Genomic DNA, 22,342 nt, shown 5'->3' with positions numbered 1-22,342 from the left:
CAAGTGGTGTATTTTTAAGATTTCACAGCTGTAGTGCACTCATCATTAAACAGCTCACCAGGATTAGGGGTTTCATCAACTAGTCGACTCGAAATCACTAGTCAAGGACAAAATGGATAAAGTCTAACCGGCTAGACATTCCTATGTATGGAAGTACTTCACCGGAAATGTGTCACAATTGTGGCAATGGGCATGTAATTACGCATATTCGGCCATTTGAGTGGCCTGTCCCTGCCATCCTCCTACACTGCAAACGATAAACTATAATAATAACCCCAGCCAACAAACACCAAATGCTAACTGTCGGTACACACCGACCCAAATGTTGGTGTTTGTTGGGGCAGAGTGCAAGCACCTTTAAGAGAAGAGTAATGTTGTGAAGGGCCACCACGCACAGAGCAGATGCTCGGACTATATGAACCTCAGGACATGTCTGGTTGTATAGGGTGGTAGCTGCTGGAAGGCTATTGGTTGGAGAGATACCCCACCATCTCCACAGCCCACCAATAGCAACCCTCTCTTCCATTCCTGGGGTTCCTCATTGTGGTCCCTCACTGCTCCTGACTCTCTTCTCTGTTTCTGTGTGGTGTTGGTGCATTCATGGCACTTCGGAATGACAAGGACTGCCCCCGTGCAAGTGTTCATGTGCTTTGCCGTCGGAATGTGTGACAAACACGGATGCCACAACAAAGGTTAAAACATACACTCACTAATCCTAAATAAACAACTGTATTTGCTTAAAATATAGTAGTGTAAGATGCTTGTGAAAGAAAGATATGCAGCTTTTAAGTGACAAAAACGGCAAATTCCCAAGTTCACATTAAAACTGTTGGACATGAAAGGCCACATGAACTACAAACAAACTACAACATGACGACAAAAGTGACGACGAGCCCCTAACTGGGCAACTCTGTTAGCAAAATCTAGCCCCAGTTTCTGACCTCTGACTTACACATTACGTGATGTGACTGAAGCGGAATGATGATGTTTTCACTGGGAAAAAGGGTTTTCCGAAGCCCATGAACGCTAGGTGTGTGTGTTGGAGGCTAGGATACTAAGTGCACTGAGGGTGTTCTAGGAGCTAGCTGCTGGAATATGTTTCCGAAATACTCTGTTTCTAATAAAGGATTTACTACCACCCCAATAACACTTTTGTTAAACATACAGGTTAATGTTGCCGATGAGAGAAGCATTGATTGAAACTAGTCATGTAAGGATGAGGGTGTGTGTGTGTGTGTGTTTATGGGCCGGGTGCAGGGCAGCAAGAGTGCAGTATTGCTTAAAAAAGAAACCAGTGTATGACTGTGGCGGCAGAGGAGCCGGTGGACGGACGGACAGACAGACAGGGCAAAGGGCTCCCTCCATCTTCAGGCTGTCCGCTCTGTCTAAGTGGGTACCAGTGTACCCTTCCTGTGGCTGTGAGGGCATCAACACCCGCTGTAGTGGGCATCATCAGTACCCGCTCTGGATCTGAGGGGGCATCATCAGTGCCTGCTCTAGTAGGCATTAGACCCCAGTGCCAGCGGCAGGCCAGTGCAGTGCCAGAACAGGGCAGGGCATCTCTCGTGAACGAACGAACAAACAAACGCTCGGTAGAGACGGGGTCCTGTGAACGAACGCTGATGCGTCTAGCAAATCGTCTCGGTAGAGACGGGGTCCTGTGAACGAATGCTGACATGTTTGCAGTAACGAGTAACTTCTCATAACAGTCACAAAGAAAATAGAACACATAGCATCCCTTCAGCGTGAAAGTGAAAGTCCTTAAAGGTTTCCCCTTAAAAAAATGTTGTTTTTTTTAAAGTTGAAAATGAGATCAAAGGTCTCGTGTGATACCCCAGTCTTAACATTAACACCGAGTTAGTCCCGATACAATACCTCATTAAGATGGGACCATTACAACACTGAGTTAGTCCCCATACATTACCTCATTAAGATGGTATACTAGATTTAGTAGCAGGCCACCTGGCGGTAGCCATCTTAGGGAGTCTATTTGGGTTTGCTTGACCCTCCAAGCATGTCTGATTTCCCATCAGCACTATGGGCTGACCAAGAGCTTCCAGTGTCTGAGGGAGCAGTGTGACTGAGGAGCGCAGGAAGAGAAGTCTTCAGATGTCGTAGTGATCATCAAAGATGTTCCAAAAAAGTCTAGTGAAGATCCCAAGAAAACCCACACAATTATGTAAACTGTTGAGGGATCCTGACGTAATTGAATTAAACTTTAAGCTATCCCGTATGCTGGGAGAGCAGAGCTTGTGTGGGCACAGTCTAAGAGTTACTACACCCTCCCCAACACTGAGAGTGCAGGGGGTCCAGGTATTCATACATGGAGTCTGTGACAGAGACTGTGATGCTTGCTTGGTGACTGACATACTCTTGGTGACTGACACACTCTGGGGTGTGTGGAGTCATCGCTGTGGAGGCACTTCTCTGGGGGCGAGTGAAGCTGTTGCCATGTGAGGTCGTCGACATGGAGATACCTCTGTGTTGTGTGGTTGCCATGGCAAGACTCCAGCAGGGTGTGTGTGTGTGTGTGTGTGTGTGTCTGTAGCGGTGGGCCTCCTCACAGTGTCTGCACCACCACGGGGAAGAGCAGGGAGAGGTGTTCAGCCCCACGGATGGGCAGCTTGTGGGTGGTGTAGAAGTAGATGACCTCGGGGATGGTGTCAAACGGGGGGCTGTTCTCCCCCAGGACGTACTTGCCTTCCCTGGACAGAGAGAACTTCATATGCATGAAGCCATGGCAGCTCCTGCAGAGACACAAGACACGGGATAAAATATCACACCAGCTCTTCTTTTCTTTATTATTATTTCTGCATATTTTAGTATTTCATTTGTTTTCTTGTTTGTCTTCATTGCTAATCTGTGTTATTGTATGTGTTGCTGTGTTCTTGCTGCTGTACTGCTTTCTGATGGGGGTGTGGGGGCTTGGGGGGCTGCTGTGTTATGCTTTGTGTACCATGTTGTTCGTAGCACGCACGCACACAACAAAGATCTCAGGAGTGAGATTTAGTAGAGTAGTAGAGTGGAAGGCAGAGTTAAGTTTGGAAAAAAGCGTTTTAGAGCACACTATGGACTTCATGCACTCTGAGGTGTCTGTTCCTGGGGTAACACTGCTGACGTCATGGCAACATCAGATACAACCTTACTGAGCAAAGTCAAGATCTTCTGAGGCACCTAGCACTCACAGCCACTTTATAAGGGAGGAGTCAAATCTCAAATGGACATGAACAGGGATTTTTATTAAAGGAATCAGTAAAAGCCATGCTGCTTCTTTTTTTTGCCCTATTTGAGCAATTTTGGAAAAGATGTAAAATGTAAAAGTGGATTTATGAAGTATTTTAAATATTAGTTTGACCATCCTACATGGAGTTACGGATTACAGAGAGAGAAACTATCCCTACTGAAACAGAGCCTGAACATCACAGAGTGACGGAGAGAGAAACTATCCCTACGGAAAGAGAGCCTGAACATCACAAAGCAGCATAAACCAGTAACCAGAGAACCACTAGCCCTGCAGTAACAGTCCCATAAACACCGGCTGTCAGCTCACACAAAGACTGAGATGCTGTTTTGTGAGTGAGTGCCAGAGCTGTGTGTGTGATTGTGTATGGGAGTGGGAGACCATTCAGAAAACACAAAAGACAGACAGAGAGAGAGACAAACAACAGGGCGAGGAGAAGAAAGAATGTTCTGGAAAAGCCCCTCTCTGGGATGAGCCCTGTGTATGTGTGTGTATGTTGTACTGTGTGTGTGTGGGTGTGTGATTATGCAGGGGAGCAGTGAGCCGGAAGAACCATCTGAGCGAGGATAGGGGGGAGGAGGGGGAGAAACAGAAGGTGAAGGAGAAGAGGGTGAGGAGGAAGAGAGGGATGAAGGAGATGAAGAGAAAGACAGAGGGAGTGAAAGAGAGAAAGAAGATGAAAGGATAGAGGAAAAAGGAGGGAAAGAGAGGGATGATGGGGAGAGAAAGAGAAAAGAGGATGCAGTAGAATACAAAGTGATAAAAATAAGTTCACACTTTTTGTCTTTTGTTTTACAATAAATCTATTTGAGAAATATATTTTTAGTTAGAAGATCCAGATGCCAACTTTCATTTATTGATGATCACAGCAGACTTTGTGTTATGTTCTTTGCCATCGTGTTAGCATGTCAGACTTTGTGTTGTGTTCTTTGCCATCATGTTAGCATGTCAGACTGTGCCGTGCTACTGTTCATGTGTGTTTGTCGTGAGAGAGACTGAGGCACACAGATGTAGGAGCGGAATGTGCGTGGGAGAGAATGGGGCCGTCTGCCCTGGTTTGCACAACACACAGAGGGCCCAAGGGCGCATGACCATTCAGACAGAGAGGATTGAGAGCACTGGGGGGGGTGTGTGTGTGTGCGTGCTGTTTGTGTTATTCTGACCATACAGGTGGTAAGGAAAGAAAACATTGTGAATGTGCGTGTGTGTGTGTTAGTTTGAATGAGTATGTTTGGTGTGTGTGCTGGCACTCATGTCTGAGAGTGCGTGACAGTCTTGAGCAAGAGTCTTGAAGTGTGCGTGCGTGCATGCGTATCGTGATGTGTGATGATCTACAGATGCTGTGTGGATGTAGGGAAAACTGAAATGTGAAAGAAAGAAAGAAAGAAAGAAAGATAAAAAGAGAGATGGAGTGAGTAGTCTGTTTAAGGAAGGAGAGAGAGAGAGAGAGAGAGAGAGAGAGAGAGAGAGGGAGAGAGGGAGAGGTGTACCTGATGGAGAGTGAGTAATCTGTCCGACTGGTCTGGCTGTTCCTCACCAGGTAACTGCACTCCTTACACAGTGTCAGCAGGGACTCTGCCTCGGAGCGAGTCAAAGCTCCATGGTACCAGCTAACACACACACACGCACACACACATTAATGTGGACTGCATCACACAAATAATAAATTAACATGAACCTTTCTCTCACTCAGACGCACGCACACTCTCTGAGGCTTACACTTGCTTCTCCAGAGACAGATGAGGGTCGACCCTCTCCCCCAGCATGTTGAGCGGGTCGGACGGGTGGCGCAGGCTGGCACTGCCACTGGTGGTGGGGCTGCAGCGTTGGGCACGTCCCTGGTCCTCCCACTCACTGCCCTCAAACTGCACCGCTGCACACAGGGAGAGAGAAAGACACGTCACACACTCACTCACACACACAGACAGACACAGACACAGACACAGACACAGACACACACAGACACACACACACACACACACCTGCCAGAGCTTTTGAGATGTTGTCCTTCTTCCACTCCCAGGGCTGGTCGTACTCGTCCGCGGGCCGCTCGTCATCCTGTGGGAGGCGGCTCTCACGCTCCTCCTCTTCAGACTCCGCCCCAAGCCGACGGCCACTTCGCTCTTCATACGGGCTGTCATAGAGCAGCTGACCCTGCTGCAGCTCTGCACACACACACACACACTTTAACATATAAACATAAATAACTCCACATTACTAAGCACACACTCCTAACAATTCTATGACTATGACCAGGGCTCTACAGTGCGCCCATTTCACTCACTCATGCGAGTAAAAATGATGCCGTGCGAGTGCAAAAAAATATTTAGGCGCACTGGTGTGAATGACTTCTAACCATGTCAATGTTTGTCTACAAAATACACCGCAATATCGAGAAACATTACTGGTGCAAACCATAGAATCACGTTGCGAATGCAGCATAAAAACTACACCTCCCATCAACGTTAGCAGTTTCGCGTTGTGACTCGCTAGTAGTCGCTTCTATCAAATCCAAGAGCGCGCAGAAAAAGTGGAAAGTTAGACTAGCCAGCCAAGATGCAAGGATTGAAGAAATTAGTTCTTCTATCCACCGAATTCATTGGATATAGGAGGAACAGGAGGAGATTCTGAGAATGCAGTGAGAGAAGGAAAGGTAACCTAACATGCCTTTTAGCCCAGTTGACGTATTGGCTGCAATATGCAAAATATTTTTTTTTGTGGAAGAGAAAATGGACTGTTTTAGTAGTAGTAGTAGTAGTATTAGGCAGTATGCAGTCAGATAGGTCACCATGGGCATATTTGGTTTAGCTTTCACAAATAAATAAATTAGCCTACATTTGGCAGGATACTTGATATACAGGCTAAATGCAAATATGGCAATGTATTATATTATTTTACATTAACAAAATGTAGGAAAATAGAACAGACTGAAAATAAAGTAGGCACTGATCTTTAAAATCCTGTTTCCTGTAGCCTAAATGTTGTCAGTCATTCTTAATATTCGCAATTGGTGCACTGGCATGTTTAACTGTTAGCTGCAGTATAATGTTAGATTATGTGTAAGTTAAGTACAGAACTGACTGTGCGCCCACATTTTTGTCTGTGCTCCTAAATTTTTTAACTTGGGCGCACAAGTGCTCCTGAAAAAAAAATGTTAGTGTAGAGCCCTGACTATGACACACACACACACAATGCTATCAGCGCATCCATGTGCAGCAAAAAAACAAACACACACAACCACACATGCATGCAACCACACAAATACACACAATTTGTGTGGTTGTGTGGATCCACACAAATACACAACTGTTTCCTTGTGTGCTCCTGGCACTATGCTTCACTGGACAGGGTCCAGCGTGTGTTATGCACCCACAGTGTTATGCGTCCACAGGGACCGTGCGTTTCCGAGGAGACAGCCTGGTCAATAACAAAGGCCAGTGCGGACAGTCTGTAATGTCAAACTGATACAAATCAATACCGTGCCATTTTAAAGTAGAGAGCATAGCACACAAGCACAACCAAGCACACAGGCACACACATACAGAGTAGGTATGAACAGATACAAGATTAAAAAGGTGGATGAGGAACCCTGAGGGAGCATGCCACAGACCCACTGGCAGTAGCAGAACCCTGAGGGAGTGGAACCCTGAGGGAGCATGCCACAGACCCACTGGCAGTAGCAGAACCCTGAGGGAGCGGAACCCTGAGGGAGCATGCCACAGACCCACTGGCAGTAGCAGAACCCTGAGGGAGCGGAACCCTGAGGGAGCATGCCACAGACCCACTGGCAGTAGCAGAACCCTGAGGGAGCATGCCACAGACCCACTGGCAGTAGCGGAACCCTGAGGGAGCATGCCACAGACCCACTGGCAGTAGCGGAACCCTGAGGGAGCGGAACCCTGAGGGAGCGGAACCCTGAGGGAGCATGCCACAGACCCACTGGCAGTAGCAGAAGCCTGAGGGAGCATGCCACAGACCCACTGGCAGTAGCGGAACCCTGAGCTCCTGTGGATGCCATTTGGCAAATTGCATTAAGGAGATAGAGAGCGTAATCTCCTCAGAAGACGGACTCTCCTCACAGAGCCCCAGTAATCCCCCTTAATCCCGCACCCAGCCACAGCCTTCACTCCTGCGCTGTCAAATCTCACTGTGTTTGTGTGTGTGTGTGTGTGTGTGTGTGAAAGTGTATAGTTGAGGGAGTGTGAGTGAGTGTGAATATGTGTGCGCGCGCAGGTGTGTGTGTGTGTGTGTGTGTGTAAGTATGCTTTGCATTAGTGTGAGTGATTACATGCGAGGGTATGCACTACCTATATTCTAGGCCACAAGCTGTAGTTAAAATTCATTACGTCTTTAATCACATTACACACAGATAGAGGTGGCTGTCTTGCATAAAACCCACACTAACCTCAAGGGCATCAACAGTAAATGCAAAACATTTATCCTTCAACAGATTACGACACCCACATTCCAGCCGTGCTGGTTTAAGACATGTTGGTGACATGCATGCATTTATCACAGTATGCATTTATCACATGCATTTATTGAGTTTTCTTGTGAGCAGAATAGAGCAGAGCTGGATATGCATGTTGTTCTTTTTGTAACGTAACGAGAGCTGGGGGGTATTCCAAGTACGTGGTTTAGTGACAAACCTGGGTAAGTTAACACAGAGTAAGTGGTAAACCTCCTACAACAATAGCCCTATGCCATTGTTTTGTTTGGAGAATGAAGCCATACAGCTCTTCTATTAGGAGGTTTACCACTTACTCTGAGTTAATTTACCCAGGTTTGTCACTAAACCATGTACTTGGAATACCCCCAGGTGGAGTGTGTTTTACAGAATATGCAAACACCAAGAGAGATTAGAACACTGACCTGTGATAACCCTCTGGGCCTCGAAGGGTTCCATGTAGCTGCCACACTCAACTGGCGGAACCTCCTGGACAGGTCGGGCCCGGGGGTCTGGTCTGGCGTCAAACGGGTCTGAGTAATCTGTGTCCCCCACCGCAGGAGCTGATGGGACCACCTGAGGTGTGTGTGTGTGTGTTTTTTTTTGGGGGGGGGGGGGGGGTGCAGATACGAAGACAAATGATCAATTAGTCGACGAACCTCATTTGTTTTACACAGAATTAATGTCACAGTTGAGACATAGAACTACTCAACACTGGCAAAACTCAGCCTCTCTACTCTCCCTTACAGTACAACTTTCATCATGTCACATTAATAATCACGTTTCACATGAGCATTTGCAAATGCTGCCATTCAACCAACATGACAAAAATATGGCACCCAATATGATAATAAGCATTTTGATTTATTCATCAAAAAGAAATTAAACATTAACTTTGCTAGTTAACTGAAGTCATTCAGAACTCCAAAATAGTTGAAATTGTTTGTGTTCATTTGTGTAGTCAAAGTTGGCGTTTGGGCAAGTTGTTTAATGTTATTTGCTTGGGGAGGGATTGCCTCAGCATCCCATTAACACCTAAAATAACACAAAAATAGTTGGAATCGTTTGTGCATGTTTGTGCAGTCAAAACAAACATTTGTGTATCGTTGTTGTGTCAATGTATTTCATGAGTTTCCACGGAAAGAAATTGTAGCCGATAGCAAACTCAGAGCTGGTTTTTGCACGCACGCACGCACGCACGCGATCAATCATGTTCAACCTGTTCAACCTCACAGAGGTTCTATGTGCGTCGGTGTCGTTCACACATATGACCGTATAATGTCAGCATGTTAGCATCATATCTGAATCACCCAAAGGGTCAGACCACGGTTTGACAAAGCTCGGCATATACTCCGGAGATTATATCTGAAGGCAGCTACAGAGACAGAGACAGAGCAGGGGAGATCCCCTGATCAGATGTGCACGCGGCAGAGAGTGCAGCTTCAGCGGAGTCCTAATAACAGTCCCTCATGCGAGTCATGAGCCTCTGCTGCTGGTGGAGAGAGAAGGTGTGTGTGTATGTGTGTGTATGTGTGTGTGTGTGTGTGTGTGTGTGTGTGTGTGTGTGTGTGTGTGTATGTGTATCCAGAGAGTAAAGAGCTCTAATCACCTCTGAACCAGTGGCTCGGGTAAACATGATGTGATGTGTTAATGCGGTGAAAAACAAAAAAATACAATGCCTAATGTTCCACAGCCTTTTAAACTTTTGCATAATAAAATCATTTGATGAGGGAGAAATTATTATTGCAGTTGCAAGGTATAAACAGTTTTGTGTGTGTATGTGTGTGTGTGTGTGTGTGTGTGTGTACGCACATGCTCACATCTGTCTGCCTGCGAGTCTCTCCCGTGGATTATGCATTCTAATTTGGCGTAACGAGTCAGAGCACAGTCTATCTCCCTAACTGAATATTTCATCATCCCTGACAGGGTGATTACTTAGTAATGCACCGTGCCTGCCCTGCACACTGCGACTGGACTACAGACCAGCACCACAGCAGGGTAATCACCCAAACCTTTTCACCACAGATGTTGTAGAGAGTAACTACAGCAGAGCTAAATTAAAAGCGCTCATCCATCCAAAGCACACAACCTGAGCATAGAAAGAGACCCTAAAAATAAACACACCCTTACAGCTATCAAAACAATATGCTGCTGTACTCTAAAGGGTACTTAGGGTGACTTAAGGGAAGCGAGGTCCTCCTCAGAAGTAACACAGCCACAATGGGCAATGCTTTCCACAGGAAATGACTGCCGTGCAAAGCACGCATGGCATCAAGGATGTTTCTGGGTGACTACTTCTTAACAATCTCTTCAAACGAACTGTTTGAAATATCTCACACGCTTCATGTTTTCCGCGTGACAAACTCATACCTCGCACTGGCCGCACAGCTCATACCGAGCGTAAACGAAAACTGATATGTGCGTATTTCTCATTGTTTGTAAGTTAGGACTCCTACAAATTAAGAGTGGTGTGTGTCTCTGTGTCTGTGTCTGGCTGCTTACACGACAAGATGGGGGTTCCGATAGAGAAGTCAGTAAAGTCTGAAGTCAGTGTGTGTGTGTGTGTGTTTACCGGAGGAGATGGGGGTTCCTGAAAGGCAAGTGTGCTGCTGAAGTTGGATGTGAGGATAGGGGCGCAGCGTCCAAACTCCTGCGAGTCCACCTTGATGAGGCGGTGTTTGGGCGACACCACCTTCACCTGAAGCCCGTTGGGCAGCACCGCGCCGAACGCCTCGAAGCCTTCGCTGTCGTCACTACCGCTGCCGGGGGAGTCCCGCTGCCGCTCAGTGCACTCGTACGGGTCCTCAAAGTCCAGCGCTTTCTGCGCGCGGTACGCCCGCAGGATCTCACTCTCTGTGTAGTCTGGCGTTGGGGGCTGGGGGGGTCCGCGCCGACTGCCAAAATTCAGGTAGTCCCTCAGCCACTTTGCCATGGGTCTGACAGAGAGAACGGGGGTGGGGGGTGTTACTATGTCTCCCAAAATGTATCTGTTCTATTAATCATCTAACTTACAGCAAAAGTGATGATACAGACTACATACACACAAGTCATGCATCATATAGTGTCTTCAATGTCGATATAACAGACCACTATTCAAGACCACCAAGATAATTACAGTCCAATGCGCTGCCATTTGTTTCAGATCATTCTTTGTTTTAGTCAATTTAGAACTTACAATTTGTCATTATCAGTAAGTCACTAAGTAAGTGACAACTAAACGAGGCCCATAATGGTTAAAGGCAAAGGGATTTTGAACACACGCGCACGCACACACACACACACACACCATTTAACTTTTGCACTTTTCAATATACCATTAAGAATTGTCTAAAAGCATAAATAATAAGAAGAACGTACCTCTCTCTCTCAGAAGGACTCACGCATGGACGCCTCGACAGAACAATAGCGGGTGAATCATAGGGGAACCTAGAGAGAACAATAAACTTTCACTTACTTCCAGAAACAGGCGACGCCTCCCAAACACACGCCCCTATAAAAAGTTAAAAACTACACAACCAAACAAGTTGCACTAAAGTGAGTTCATCAGTTGTATCTAGTGTAAAGATTTCAAGTTCAACAGTGTGAAAGATTCCATATTTTGGGCACATGGGAATGTGATTTCACAATCGATTTCTAGACATTAGTCGATAAAGCTCATAGCTGGTCGTTCTGCTAACGTATAACGCTAGCTACTTGGTAGTGACTAAATTAGTAGCAGCAAGCTTTTAACGTTTCTGGTAGGACCCAAGCAGCGTATCGGAGCAAACAAGTTGAGTATTAGCAGTTATTTACTATCAATAGTAATCGATGATGAAAGGCTGCCCAACTAACGTTTCAGTGCTAGCTAGGAGTAACGTTAACGTTAATGGTTACTCACCAGGGCTAGCTAGCATTAACGTTTAGGCTACCTCATCTATCCAGGGAAAGTTATGTGTTCGATATTACATGCCAATCCGAACGCACGTCATGTTCATGATATACTGTTAATATACGATTATGTGATGAACAAACCATAGCTCCCTCACGAAAGTATAACTGTTTCCTTGTATGCAAATCTGCCCAGCTAGCCATAGGACTAACGTTATAGGTTATAGCACCAGATTGCTAATAACGATGAGCTAGCTGACATTCCGTTTAGTTAGATTCTATCATTTTTAAATCACAGCAGCGGCGACCGATTAAAGCGATCTACCTCCTACCTGATCAATTAAGGCATGCGTTTACGTTACTGCAATGGACCACAAAACTCACGGCTTGTTGTCAGTCAACTTCTTTCGATAGTAAACTCCAGTGTGTGTGCACTATGATACCCCGGCGCGCTTCTGTGAGAATACCGACTAGCTGCTGACTGACTGCAATCCCACACACCGACGTTAAACCGAGCCGGCAGAGAGCGGGTTAAAACGTCGCATATGAGCTGATCAACCAAGCTCATGTACAGTTCAGTTAAATATTTAGTATAAAAGCATAAAACCCCCGTGGCACATTCAAATTGGTTTCATACCATGCGCGCGAGCGATACACCACGACGATCCAGTGTATGCATGGTTGTTGTTACAGTTCCATGATGTAACATTTCTAAGTCAATCGCTTGCCAGCGGAACCAACCAAGAACTAGAACAATGTCTTCTGATATAATGCAAGCAGGCCGATATTGGTGTTGTGGACCTATTTCATTTTAAACTTTCACTTATAAACTAAATTTAATTACATTAATATCGTGTTACCCATCCCCACCGGACTCTAAAGAGTCGTTTATTTGATAGTAAATAGGTCACACTGTCAAGCTTGTTATTCAGCATGACAGCGATTGTCACTGTATAGTATAGGCTACGAAACGAGTCTGTCTGATTCTATTTAGGCATTTGTAGCTATATGTCACGGATAGTGAACTAAGGACTTAGTCTTAGACAAACACATGTTCAAGGTTCAATTCTTTATTATCACCAAGGGGCGATTTGTTATGCAGAGAGAGCATAATTCATAAATAGACATAAATACATACAAAATACAGGGCCCACCAAAAACATAAAACTACATATACAGTCACTGACAAAAGTATTATTGTTTTTAAGCAAAACACACTTTTAAAGCTTTTTTGAGAAAACAAACCAGGACCATTTTTAGCTCTACACAACTGAAACAACAATTGTTTTCCCCAAATTCAACACAAAATATAACCAAAATGCTAGAGGAAGTGAATGTCAAACTGACACTGTCAAAAGTCCTGGCACCCTTCACAAAAAGTGTCTTGCACTGATAAAAGCACACTTTTCACTGTTAAAATCCAGTGTTTATGGGTAGTCAGACATCAGCTGTGTATGCTGCTGCTGAGACCTTGAATTTCCCCTGGAGATCAATAAAGTATCTATCTATCTATCTATCTATCTATCTATCATTCCTGAGAAATATCAGTCCATTTCTAATGGACAATAGACTCAAGTTTACTCACTTTACATTTCTATTGGTCTCTATGGACAGTATGATGTTTTCTCCAAGGATTTTCAAATAACTGAATGACTACCTACCCCTTTATATGCAGCTGATTATCAGTGCCAGGGAAAGTAAAATAGGGCTAGTGCATCACCTGGCCATGCTTCGCTTTAAACATGGTGCACCTTTCAGGGTATTAATCCTCCAGACATATCAGGAGGCCCAAAAAGTTTTAGTTTTGTTCCGTTGCTCCATAGAATGAACTGCCAAACCTATTGCCACTCATAATATGTTTTTGGTTCAGTATTCTGTTTTGTTCATGCCAGTAGTATGTTTGGATGAGGAACAATGAAGAATACCCTGAAAGGTGCAAATAACCTGTTACCAAATTGATAGCGAAAGAGCCAGAAGTGAACACACATGGATAGCTATAAAAACTGTGCTTTCATTATACAACTAAATACGACAAAATACTTTTATAACCCTTGAGCCAGCTCTTTACTATGTGATCTCAATGGCGATGCAGCATTTGTTTGCACCTCCAACAGCCATGGCTTACCAGGTTACCCCCATAAAACACCCTCAAACGGGCACAAAACCCGTATGTTTGGATGAGGCAGAATGAAGAATACCCTGAAAGGTGCACCATGTTTAAAGTAAAGCATAGTCGTGGCCATGGCCAGGTGATGCTCTAGGCCTATTTTGCTTCCTCTGTCATATACTGTATGTATGACATATATATATATTTCTCGCTTTGGACAAAGGCGTCTGCCAAATCACATAACCATAACCATATATACATACATTAAAAAAAACATAATCAACAGTTTTTTTTTCCATCAGGGAGAAATTGACTGAGCATCAAGCTCTACAGTACAAAACATACAACAGTAATCAAAATAAAACAAAACAAGAACAATAAAAAGATACAGAAGCCAGAATAAAAATATCTATATAAATATAGTAAGAAAAGAGGATATATATATATATTGGGTCATTCTATAATTCGGGATACATTTCCCGTCTCCACGATAAAGATTTAGTTATTATCAAAAAAATGAATCTTTATGGAGTCAATTTTGAACAATTATGCTAATAAAACACTTTCAACAGTAACAATGCTTTATATTTATTTTAGACCCAATTTACCCACAAAATATTAACTAAATTACTTCAACATCCCATATTATTGACTGTCTCCAACTACAGATTTATGCATTCAACTTGACTAAACATGATGTTATCAAGTCTAACAATCTATTTTTTGGAAATTAATTTACTAACTGTTATAACATCAGTTATATACAATGTCTATTTTCTGTATAATGCAAGATTTAAGTTAAAAAAATATATAATTTTGGTCCGTCTCAAAGTTCTTGTCAACTCTGTTAACGTTATAAAACCGCTTAAAATCCACACAGACTTTGAATATGAAGCATGACGCTAGAGAGATGTCAATTCCTCTGACGGGAAAGGCAGTGAGATATGTTAAACTTCTTCTCTCATTAATTTTTACAAAATGTTGAGGATACACCAACAGTAGATTTTTGTAAAAACAATATGATTAAAAGCCATGAAATTCTGGTTTTATACATATAGTAACTAGTTTGAGGTTAGGGTGTGGAGCTAAGCTATAGGCTAGAGCTAAGCCACAAAATGATGACAAATGTAAACTCTGTTAATTCTGTGTTAATTCTGCATAGATTAATGATAACAGAGTTGACAATGATGTGCTGTCAACTTTGTTTTCAATAGCATTTAATGAGTGTGATAAATTTAAGATTTTGCTCTTAAAATGATGACTAAATGTTTTTTTTTGTTTCAAATGTATATCAGAAGATGTGTTACAACTAATATTTTTACCACAGGATTTCTTTTTAAAAATTATATATGTAAAACCTACCTTTTTTAAGAAAATATGCACCTCTTGGAAACTTGCCAGTGGAATGTGTTTTTTTAATTTTTTTATTACAGGACAAAAAGTAGCATCTTATCTATTTAAAGTCTACGTAAATCTTATCTATTTAAAGTTGCTTCAGTGACCGTAGAGACAAAAGTTCTCTTACGGAAGGTATAATTTAAAAATGTATCACATTTGCTAAATATATATAATTTACCAAGTTTGTCTCTAACAGTTGACAGATTTCTCTGTTATTACATCATTTTTTCAAATAAATACTTGAAGTCTTAAAGGTTTAAGCTCAGCAAATACTTGTCATGTTTGTCAACTTTGAAGTGTGTTCTATGACTATAAAAAAGTTTAATGATAAAAATGCATTACATTTTTTTGGTTTCTTTCTACACTTGAAATGTCAAAGTCACAAATCTACGGCCAGAGGGAAGCAATGTAAACTCTGAGAACAAGGAGTGACTGGGATCATCCAGGATCGACCAGGCTTTTTTTGAGGGTTGTTCTTATGCAGGGAAGCAGGGATGGATTACTGCACGGGCCTACCGGGCCCAGGCCCAGGGGCTCATGGGGTCAGGGGGCCCTGAAGCCCAAGCATTTGCATGGAATCATTGCCTCAATATCAACAAATCAGGATGTAGGCTATGAATCTGATTGAATGTAGTATTGGCCATCCCCAAAATGCACCAGAATACAGGAAATCACATCAAACAAATTAAAAAAATTCTGGGGGAAGACCCCCAAACCCCCCCTCCCACATATGCGACAATTAGTGGGGGGCCCCTAATACATCTGGGCCCAGGGGCCCGAAAGTTCATAATCCGCCCATGCAGGGAAGGAATGTTAACAAAGGTAGCCCCAGCAATCTTGCTACATTTGTTAACTAGACGGTTTTTGTTCTTCAGAGTTAGACACATATCAGAAAAATAAATGAAAAACAACAGATTAAATAAAACAACATCTTCATAGAAGTGCTGTCCACATTAATTAAAATGTCTGAATTTACAGTAAAAGTACATGCGTTGGTGAGCTTTCTTACACACATTGTTGACGTGATGCTTAAAATAGTAATCACAGTCCCAAGATATTTATATTTCTGAACAGTTTCCACAACCTGACCATTAAACTAATGACAACAGGGGAGATTTTGTTTTCTTCCTAAAATCAATGATCATCTCCTTGGTCTTACAGACATTGATATCTAAAAAGATTAATTACACCAGCTAAATCTGACACCACAAGGCCGTGGTCCTGATCACCCGAATTTTAAAAAGACACACAGTGAATTTGACAACATGTCGTCTTGGATGTTGACTTTGGCACAGATTGTAAAACAAATAAAATGTACAATCCTGAGTTTTAGTGCTGGATCCCTCATAGAGATAACAGCTCTTGGGGACTGAACCAACAGGTCACACAGACCAATAGATGAAACCGGAACATGAGGTCTGAGGTTCCACACAAAAGTAAAAAGCTTTGAATCCGAGCTATGAATCTGATGAGGACTCGAGAACCTTTTTTCCCATTTTAGCCTTGACATCTCTTCATCAGTACACAAGACATATCCTTCTCAATCACTGTCATCACTGTCTGAGTACGCCCCCAGCAGGCTGAGAGAGGAACCGTTCTGAGGAGCCGCTGACTAGATCGCTGGGGAGCCGCTTTGCAGGGCTGCTGGTTGTGTGTTGCTGCTGGAAGGGGCTGCAGTCTTCATCTCTGTGGGTTTGAAACAAAACAGGGTTAGACTGACAGGGAAGATTACACAGCTGCAGGAATACAGACCTGCAAACACCGCAGAGGGTCTAAAGGCTCTTTCTCACTACAGACATTTATTGAAGTTCTTTTTAGGCCTATAGGCTAAACCATATCCAGAAAGGTTCCATGCTTCCTCTAAAGGTTTGATTCCGACCTGCGGTCATCTCCCCATCTCTCTCTCTCGCTTCCTGTTTCTCCCCAATGTACACTTGACATAAAGTGACATAAACCAAAAATATACTTTAAGAAAAGAACAGAAGTAGGCCTAACACTGAAATGTAGCCAATGGAGGTTGTTCGAAACTCATTCTAAATCAGAACCAGTGCACCACAGGCAGCCAACAATGCTGCTGGCATTCACATCTCTGACCAATCAGAGTCTCACGAAGGAGCCGTCGGATCAAAAGATAGGCTACTTATACTATAGTAAACATGATGAATTGAATCCATATATCCTTGCACTATGTGAAACAATTTTCCACTAGCCTAAAACCGTGAAAGCCTACTCTTTTGATCCCGTGAGGGAAATTTGGTCTCTGCATTTATCCCAATCCGTGAATTAGTGAAACACACACAGCACACCGTGAGGTGAAGCACACACTAACCCGGAGAAGTGAGCTGCCTGCTACAGCGGCGCCAGGGGAGCAGTTAGGGGTTAGGTGCCTTGCTCAAGGGCACTTCAGTCGTCAGTCGTCTTTCCGTGCTGTCACCAGTCTTTCCCTAGTTGCCAGCTGCCCTATTCACAGCAGTCACTAACCTACGAGTGACAGGCACTCAATTAGACTTATACACACCACAACTGTGATGATACTAAACAACTGCTGCCTAATAATCGCACACACACACAATTTTAGTGATATACCTTGAAAGTGATCTCAGCCAGGCATCTTATTTGATGTAAAATTGGAAAATGGGCAGTCCCATGTAGTGGCTCGATTGTCGACTCCGAGAACACTCCACCGCCGGATGAGTCTTCAAGGGTATACTCTGTGTTGCTCCTGTTGGCACCAGTGCCCCCCGTCACCCTTCACCAGGTAATAGAAATATCCTAGCAATTGATGTAGGTACTAAGTATCTCTCTCCACACTCCCTGTCTTTTCCAGCAAAGAGAAAGAGGGCTGACTCTTAACGGTGGAAAACCTGCTGGGGTCAGATGCTGAGCATGATACATTTCTTTGTTGCAAAATCCTCCTCCTCTAGTCTCAGCCCAAGTCTGATTTAAGGGTCCCTTAGTAGAAACAAGTGAGATCTAGTTCAATTTTGAAGGCAAAAGTTTATGCGCCATAAGATTTTGATTCCCAAAAATGTTAAGCCCTCGCTGCCGAGTACAAGTGCAATTCCCAGACCTCAAGCAAGCAAAAGATTGCTTTATATTGTGCACTGACCTGGAATGGCTTTTTTTAGACTAGGCACAAGACCTAATGACAAGTCGCTCAGTAAAATAATGATACTTTACCATCTACCCTATCGGTACTTTATGACCCAACACATGCACAATTTTTCTTAAGCTAAATGATGTCATTGTCAAAACAGAGGTACTTTTGGTTGGCCCGAAATCAAAACGAGACACCGTTCTGAAATCAAAAGTAAAAAGCCTAGGTTTCATCATCTTAGATACAGAGCTTCAGGCCCCATACCATATCAGTTAAGTTACCCAGACAGCTTATTTCCACCTGAGAAACATTGCCAAAGTGAGGCCCTTTTTAACTTAACAAGATGCAGAAAAACTAATCCATGCCTTTAGGTTAGACTACTGCAATGCACTTTTTACTGATCTCTCATAAAATAATATAAAGAAATCACACAGAACTCTGCTGCTAGACTTTTAAGACCAATTAGAGAGAGCACATCACCCCTGTGTTAGTTAAACTGCACTGGCTTTCTGTTTCCTACAGAATTGATTTTAAGGTTATGTTAAAAACTCACAAAGCTCTGAATGGCATAGCACCTTCATACAGTATATCTCTGAGCCTTTAATATGTTATCAACCAAAAGGAAACTTAGATCTTCCAAAGCTAATAATTTAATTGCTCTACAAGCATGTGCTTGCTCCACAAGCATGTGGAAAAGCTGCTTTTATCCATTATGCATCAAAGCTAGAACACCCTGCCTCTGTACATCAAACAGGCGAGTTAAGTGAATATCTTTTTTTTTTTTTTTTTTTTTTTTTTAAAGACCTGAAAACATACCTGTATGAGGGCCTTTAGTTAACTCATTTAATCTTGTAGACTATTTTTTTCAGACTATTATTAGAGCTGCAGCCAGCCAGAAGCAGATGTGCTTCCCCTATTAAGTCGGGTTCTGTTCAAGGTTTCTTCCTGGAATATGGGAGTTTTTACTTACCACTGATGGCATATAGCGTGCTTGTAGGGGCGTTAAGGCTGCCAGTTTTAAGGTCATTGTGTTCCTTAAACGTCTGTATACTACCGCAACAACTTGCTGCGTTAGCCTCAAAATGTATTATTATTATTTTCTTCTCTATGTATTGTGTTAAATGCTCCAAATGTAAAGCACTTTGAGCTGCAGTCTGTGTATGAAAGGGGCTATACAAATAAAGCTTATTATTATTATTATGCCATGTGTTGCCCATGTTAAACTTTTAGCCTACGGCTGTGAGCATTTTATAAGGGAGGTCATGGGTAAAGGGCGCCTGGGGGAATAAATGCTATGGTACACAGACTATGCACATATGGTAGGTTCGGGCATTTGTATGTGCAGTAAAGAAACCTAAGTTTGTTGTGTCCGTGACTTTAAACAGTGTATGTGCTTTAACTTCAGTAAAGCGTTGTGCTTCATTCAACATAATAACAGTTCTTATGCTATTGTTTTGACCTGCAATTTCTCTCTTGCCTACCTTGCTTCTTTCATCATTTCTGTTTTCGAAAGAAAATGTATGTCCATGGCCTTGAACTTTTGCCTAAGTGATTTAGCTAATCCTTGTAAGCTGGATGCCAACAACGCGTGCATGCACTCTCATTCCCTCTCCTGTGCAAACATTATCTCCTGCATACCAAGCTGTGTTATTTCTACTGCATAAAGTTTCGCAAATAAATTTGTTTGGCCTACTGTCATGCAGTTCATATAGGCTACAGTGTAGGGAAGAGTCTGGAAATTATGATATTCCAACTTGGAGTGACACACACAGGGGAATTCTCTCGCTCCTCGTAGGCGACAGGGCGTACATCTGTACACCAGAAGGAACCGCAGACGTGATTGGGCTTTCTGTTCCTGTTTTACATAGCACAATAAGGATACCCTGCACGGTAGGCTATAACCAATTTTTTTTTATTGATTGCTGTATATGAGGGCGTTAAGTTTGATGTAATGATGTTTGTTAGCCATGTGGGACTGTGCAAAGGGTCAACATTATCAGTAATAGTGTATGTGTGTATATCACATCAGTGATATCTGTATACTTAACTGTGGGTGTGCTGTGAGAGGTTTGTGAGAGGTTTCTGTCTTTATGTATATTTTGTGGAATTGCAGGATGAAGCTCAGAACAAATGTCCCAACGGGGACAATATACATCAAGTACTGTTCAAACACTCACAACGGTTCTACTTTCACCTAGTTATCCAAACTCAACCAAGATGAAGTGGAAAAAAAAAACATGTATTACAACTTTACAGAAATGAAGGTGGCCACAAGGCACAATCATAAAGACGTAATGACCAAATGCTGACCATTTGCTTTTCCCTGTTGAATCCAATAGCACCTATTCTTTTTGGTCACCCAGATTCTTTGGTCCAGTCATCCCCAATCCCCCCCCCCCCCCCCTCAGCTCCTGGTCCATGTTTACGCTGGATGTGGTTCTTGAGGCTGACGTTGTGGTTGAAGCACTGCCCACAGTCATGGCACTTGAAAGGTTTCTCCCCTGTGTGGAGGCGCATGTGGGACTTAAGATGTCCTCGTTGGTTGAAGGACATGTCACAGACCTCACAGCTGAAGGGCTTCAGTCCTGTATGTACCACCTCGTGCCTTTGGAGTTCAGAGAGCTTAGGGAAGCCTTTGTTACAAACTTTGCAGAAGAACCTGCCATGTTTCCAGTGAGTCTTCCTGTGAGCACCACGACGAAAGCGATCTGCAAACCGTTTGGGGCACTCGGAGCAGCGGTACTTCAGGCTCTCCCCCTGGTGGGTCTTCTCGTGCTCCTGCTTGTCTTCCTGAAACCTGAACTTCTCGTAGCAGTATTGGCAGGAAAGCCCACGGTCCTCAGTGTGCAGCTGACTGTGCAGCCGGAGGCCTGTCTCGTTGATGCAGCGCTTCCCACAAGTCAGACACGAGAACGGCTTCACTTTGTGATCACAGACGTGCGGTGTCCGGCCGTCGCGCCTGAAGAGGAATCTGCCACAGTCTGGACAAAGCTCACGTTTACCACCATGTAACTGTTCCACATGGTTCTGCAGGCTGTACAGATCACTGAAGTAGACGGCATATTTTGGAGGGTTCCGTCTCTCCTCATTTGCTGCACTAGTTTCCAGGTGGCAGCTGTTCGACGACTCGACTTGAGACGCAGTGTTACCGCCCTGATTTCTACTGCTGGTGTCTTCTGGGCTTTCATTTCTGGTGCCTCCTTGGTCACTGCTGCTCACAGAACCCTGTTTTGGATCGCTACAGACTCTGTGGCTGTTGCTGCTGCTGTTTAACTCAGCACCATTGACCCATGGCCCACCATTGCTGTTTGATCCTTGGTTGCCATTTCTGGTTTTATGCAGCTTATCACAGTTTATGACCCCTTGATTGCTAATGCCATTTGAATCTTCACAACGATCACTGGAAGCAGTTTGTTTGTTATTGCTGTTGGCATCTGGGCTGCATGCGCGCTCAGCTGCTTGGCTAACATCACAAGAGCTCTCTTGGTCTGCAGCAGTAGGGGCCTCTGGGCTGAGGGTGCGTTGGGTTTGTTGGCCGTCTGTGCAGTCCAGCTCCTGGTCACCGTCCCTGTAGCCGCACTTAGCGCAGCAGTAGAGCTGCAGGTGTTTCTGCTTGAAGCAGCGGGGCCTTCCCTCCTCTCCACAGTCACAGCACCACTCCACCTGGAGAACATGCTCCTCCTCTTCATCAACACCTTCAGACTCCTCATCTGATGCCTCTAAGACCTCTGTCAAATTTGGAGTCCACTCTTCATCACTGTCCCTTCTTTTCCTCTTTCTTTTTTGTTGTTTCTCATCTTCCTCATCCTCCTCCTCTTCCTCATCCTCCTCCTCTTCGTCCTCCGCCACCTCCTCCCCGGTAATCTCCATGCATGTGTCCTTGAACGCCCTCCCCTCTGGCTCCTCTGCCATCTGCAGGAGACAAAGCGTTTGAAATTCATTGACTTTTGTTAAGGGTGAATCAAAGTGAAATGGAGAGTTTGCCACCAAAGACAAATCTTTGAGTAGATAGCAGTAGAAGGCAGTACAAAAGTACCAAAGTGTATCAGTGAAGAATGACAGATATTAGGGTGGTTGACGTGACATGGCCTTTCTGTGGTCCTGAGTGTCAAACATCAGTAAAGAAATGTCTATCTGCAAAATCTTTTTTTCAACAATTTTCAGCCAAACCAGGACAAGCTCATA

At 43.8% G+C, this 22,342-nt stretch overlaps 2 protein-coding genes across 7 annotated transcripts in view; both read right to left on the bottom strand.

Moving 5' to 3' along the window:
• Positions 1-827: 827 nt before the first annotated feature.
• Positions 828-12,263, bottom strand: LOC121724334 (SH2 domain-containing adapter protein D-like). Of its 4 annotated transcripts, none has more exons than XM_042110832.1 (8): positions 12,193-12,263; positions 11,046-11,114; positions 10,261-10,624; positions 8,114-8,264; positions 5,224-5,406; positions 4,961-5,114; positions 4,732-4,851; positions 828-2,747 (listed from the first exon to the last, which is right to left on the bottom strand). In XM_042110832.1, the coding sequence occupies exons 3-8, from the start codon at positions 10,618-10,620 to the stop codon at positions 2,561-2,563; spliced, it is 1,155 nt and encodes a 384-aa protein (XP_041966766.1). In that variant the 5' UTR covers positions 10,621-10,624; positions 11,046-11,114; positions 12,193-12,263; the 3' UTR covers positions 828-2,560. The 4 variants fall into 4 exon arrangements, with proteins under 4 accessions (XP_041966766.1, XP_041966744.1, XP_041966755.1 ...); XM_042110810.1 differs by lacking the exon at positions 12,193-12,263 and adding an exon at positions 11,940-12,049; XM_042110821.1 differs by lacking the exon at positions 12,193-12,263 and adding an exon at positions 11,888-11,966.
• A 7,790-nt stretch (positions 12,264-20,053) lies between these two features.
• LOC121714928 (oocyte zinc finger protein XlCOF7.1-like) overlaps positions 20,054-22,342 on the bottom strand; it is a 43,565-nt gene continuing 41,276 nt past the window's right edge. For all 3 annotated transcript variants that reach the window (XM_042100174.1, XM_042100155.1, XM_042100165.1), the window contains exon 7: positions 20,054-22,069. In XM_042100174.1, the coding sequence (XP_041956108.1) occupies positions 20,513-22,069 (1,557 nt within the window). In that variant the 3' untranslated portion in view covers positions 20,054-20,512. The remainder of the gene's footprint in view (positions 22,070-22,342) is intronic.

Source organism: Alosa sapidissima, chromosome 1 (assembly GCF_018492685.1).
Source record: "Alosa sapidissima isolate fAloSap1 chromosome 1, fAloSap1.pri, whole genome shotgun sequence".
Taxonomy (NCBI): Eukaryota; Metazoa; Chordata; class Actinopteri; order Clupeiformes; family Clupeidae; genus Alosa; species Alosa sapidissima.
Note: the sequence above shows the minus strand (reverse complement) of the source record. Positions and strands in the feature narration are given on the sequence as shown.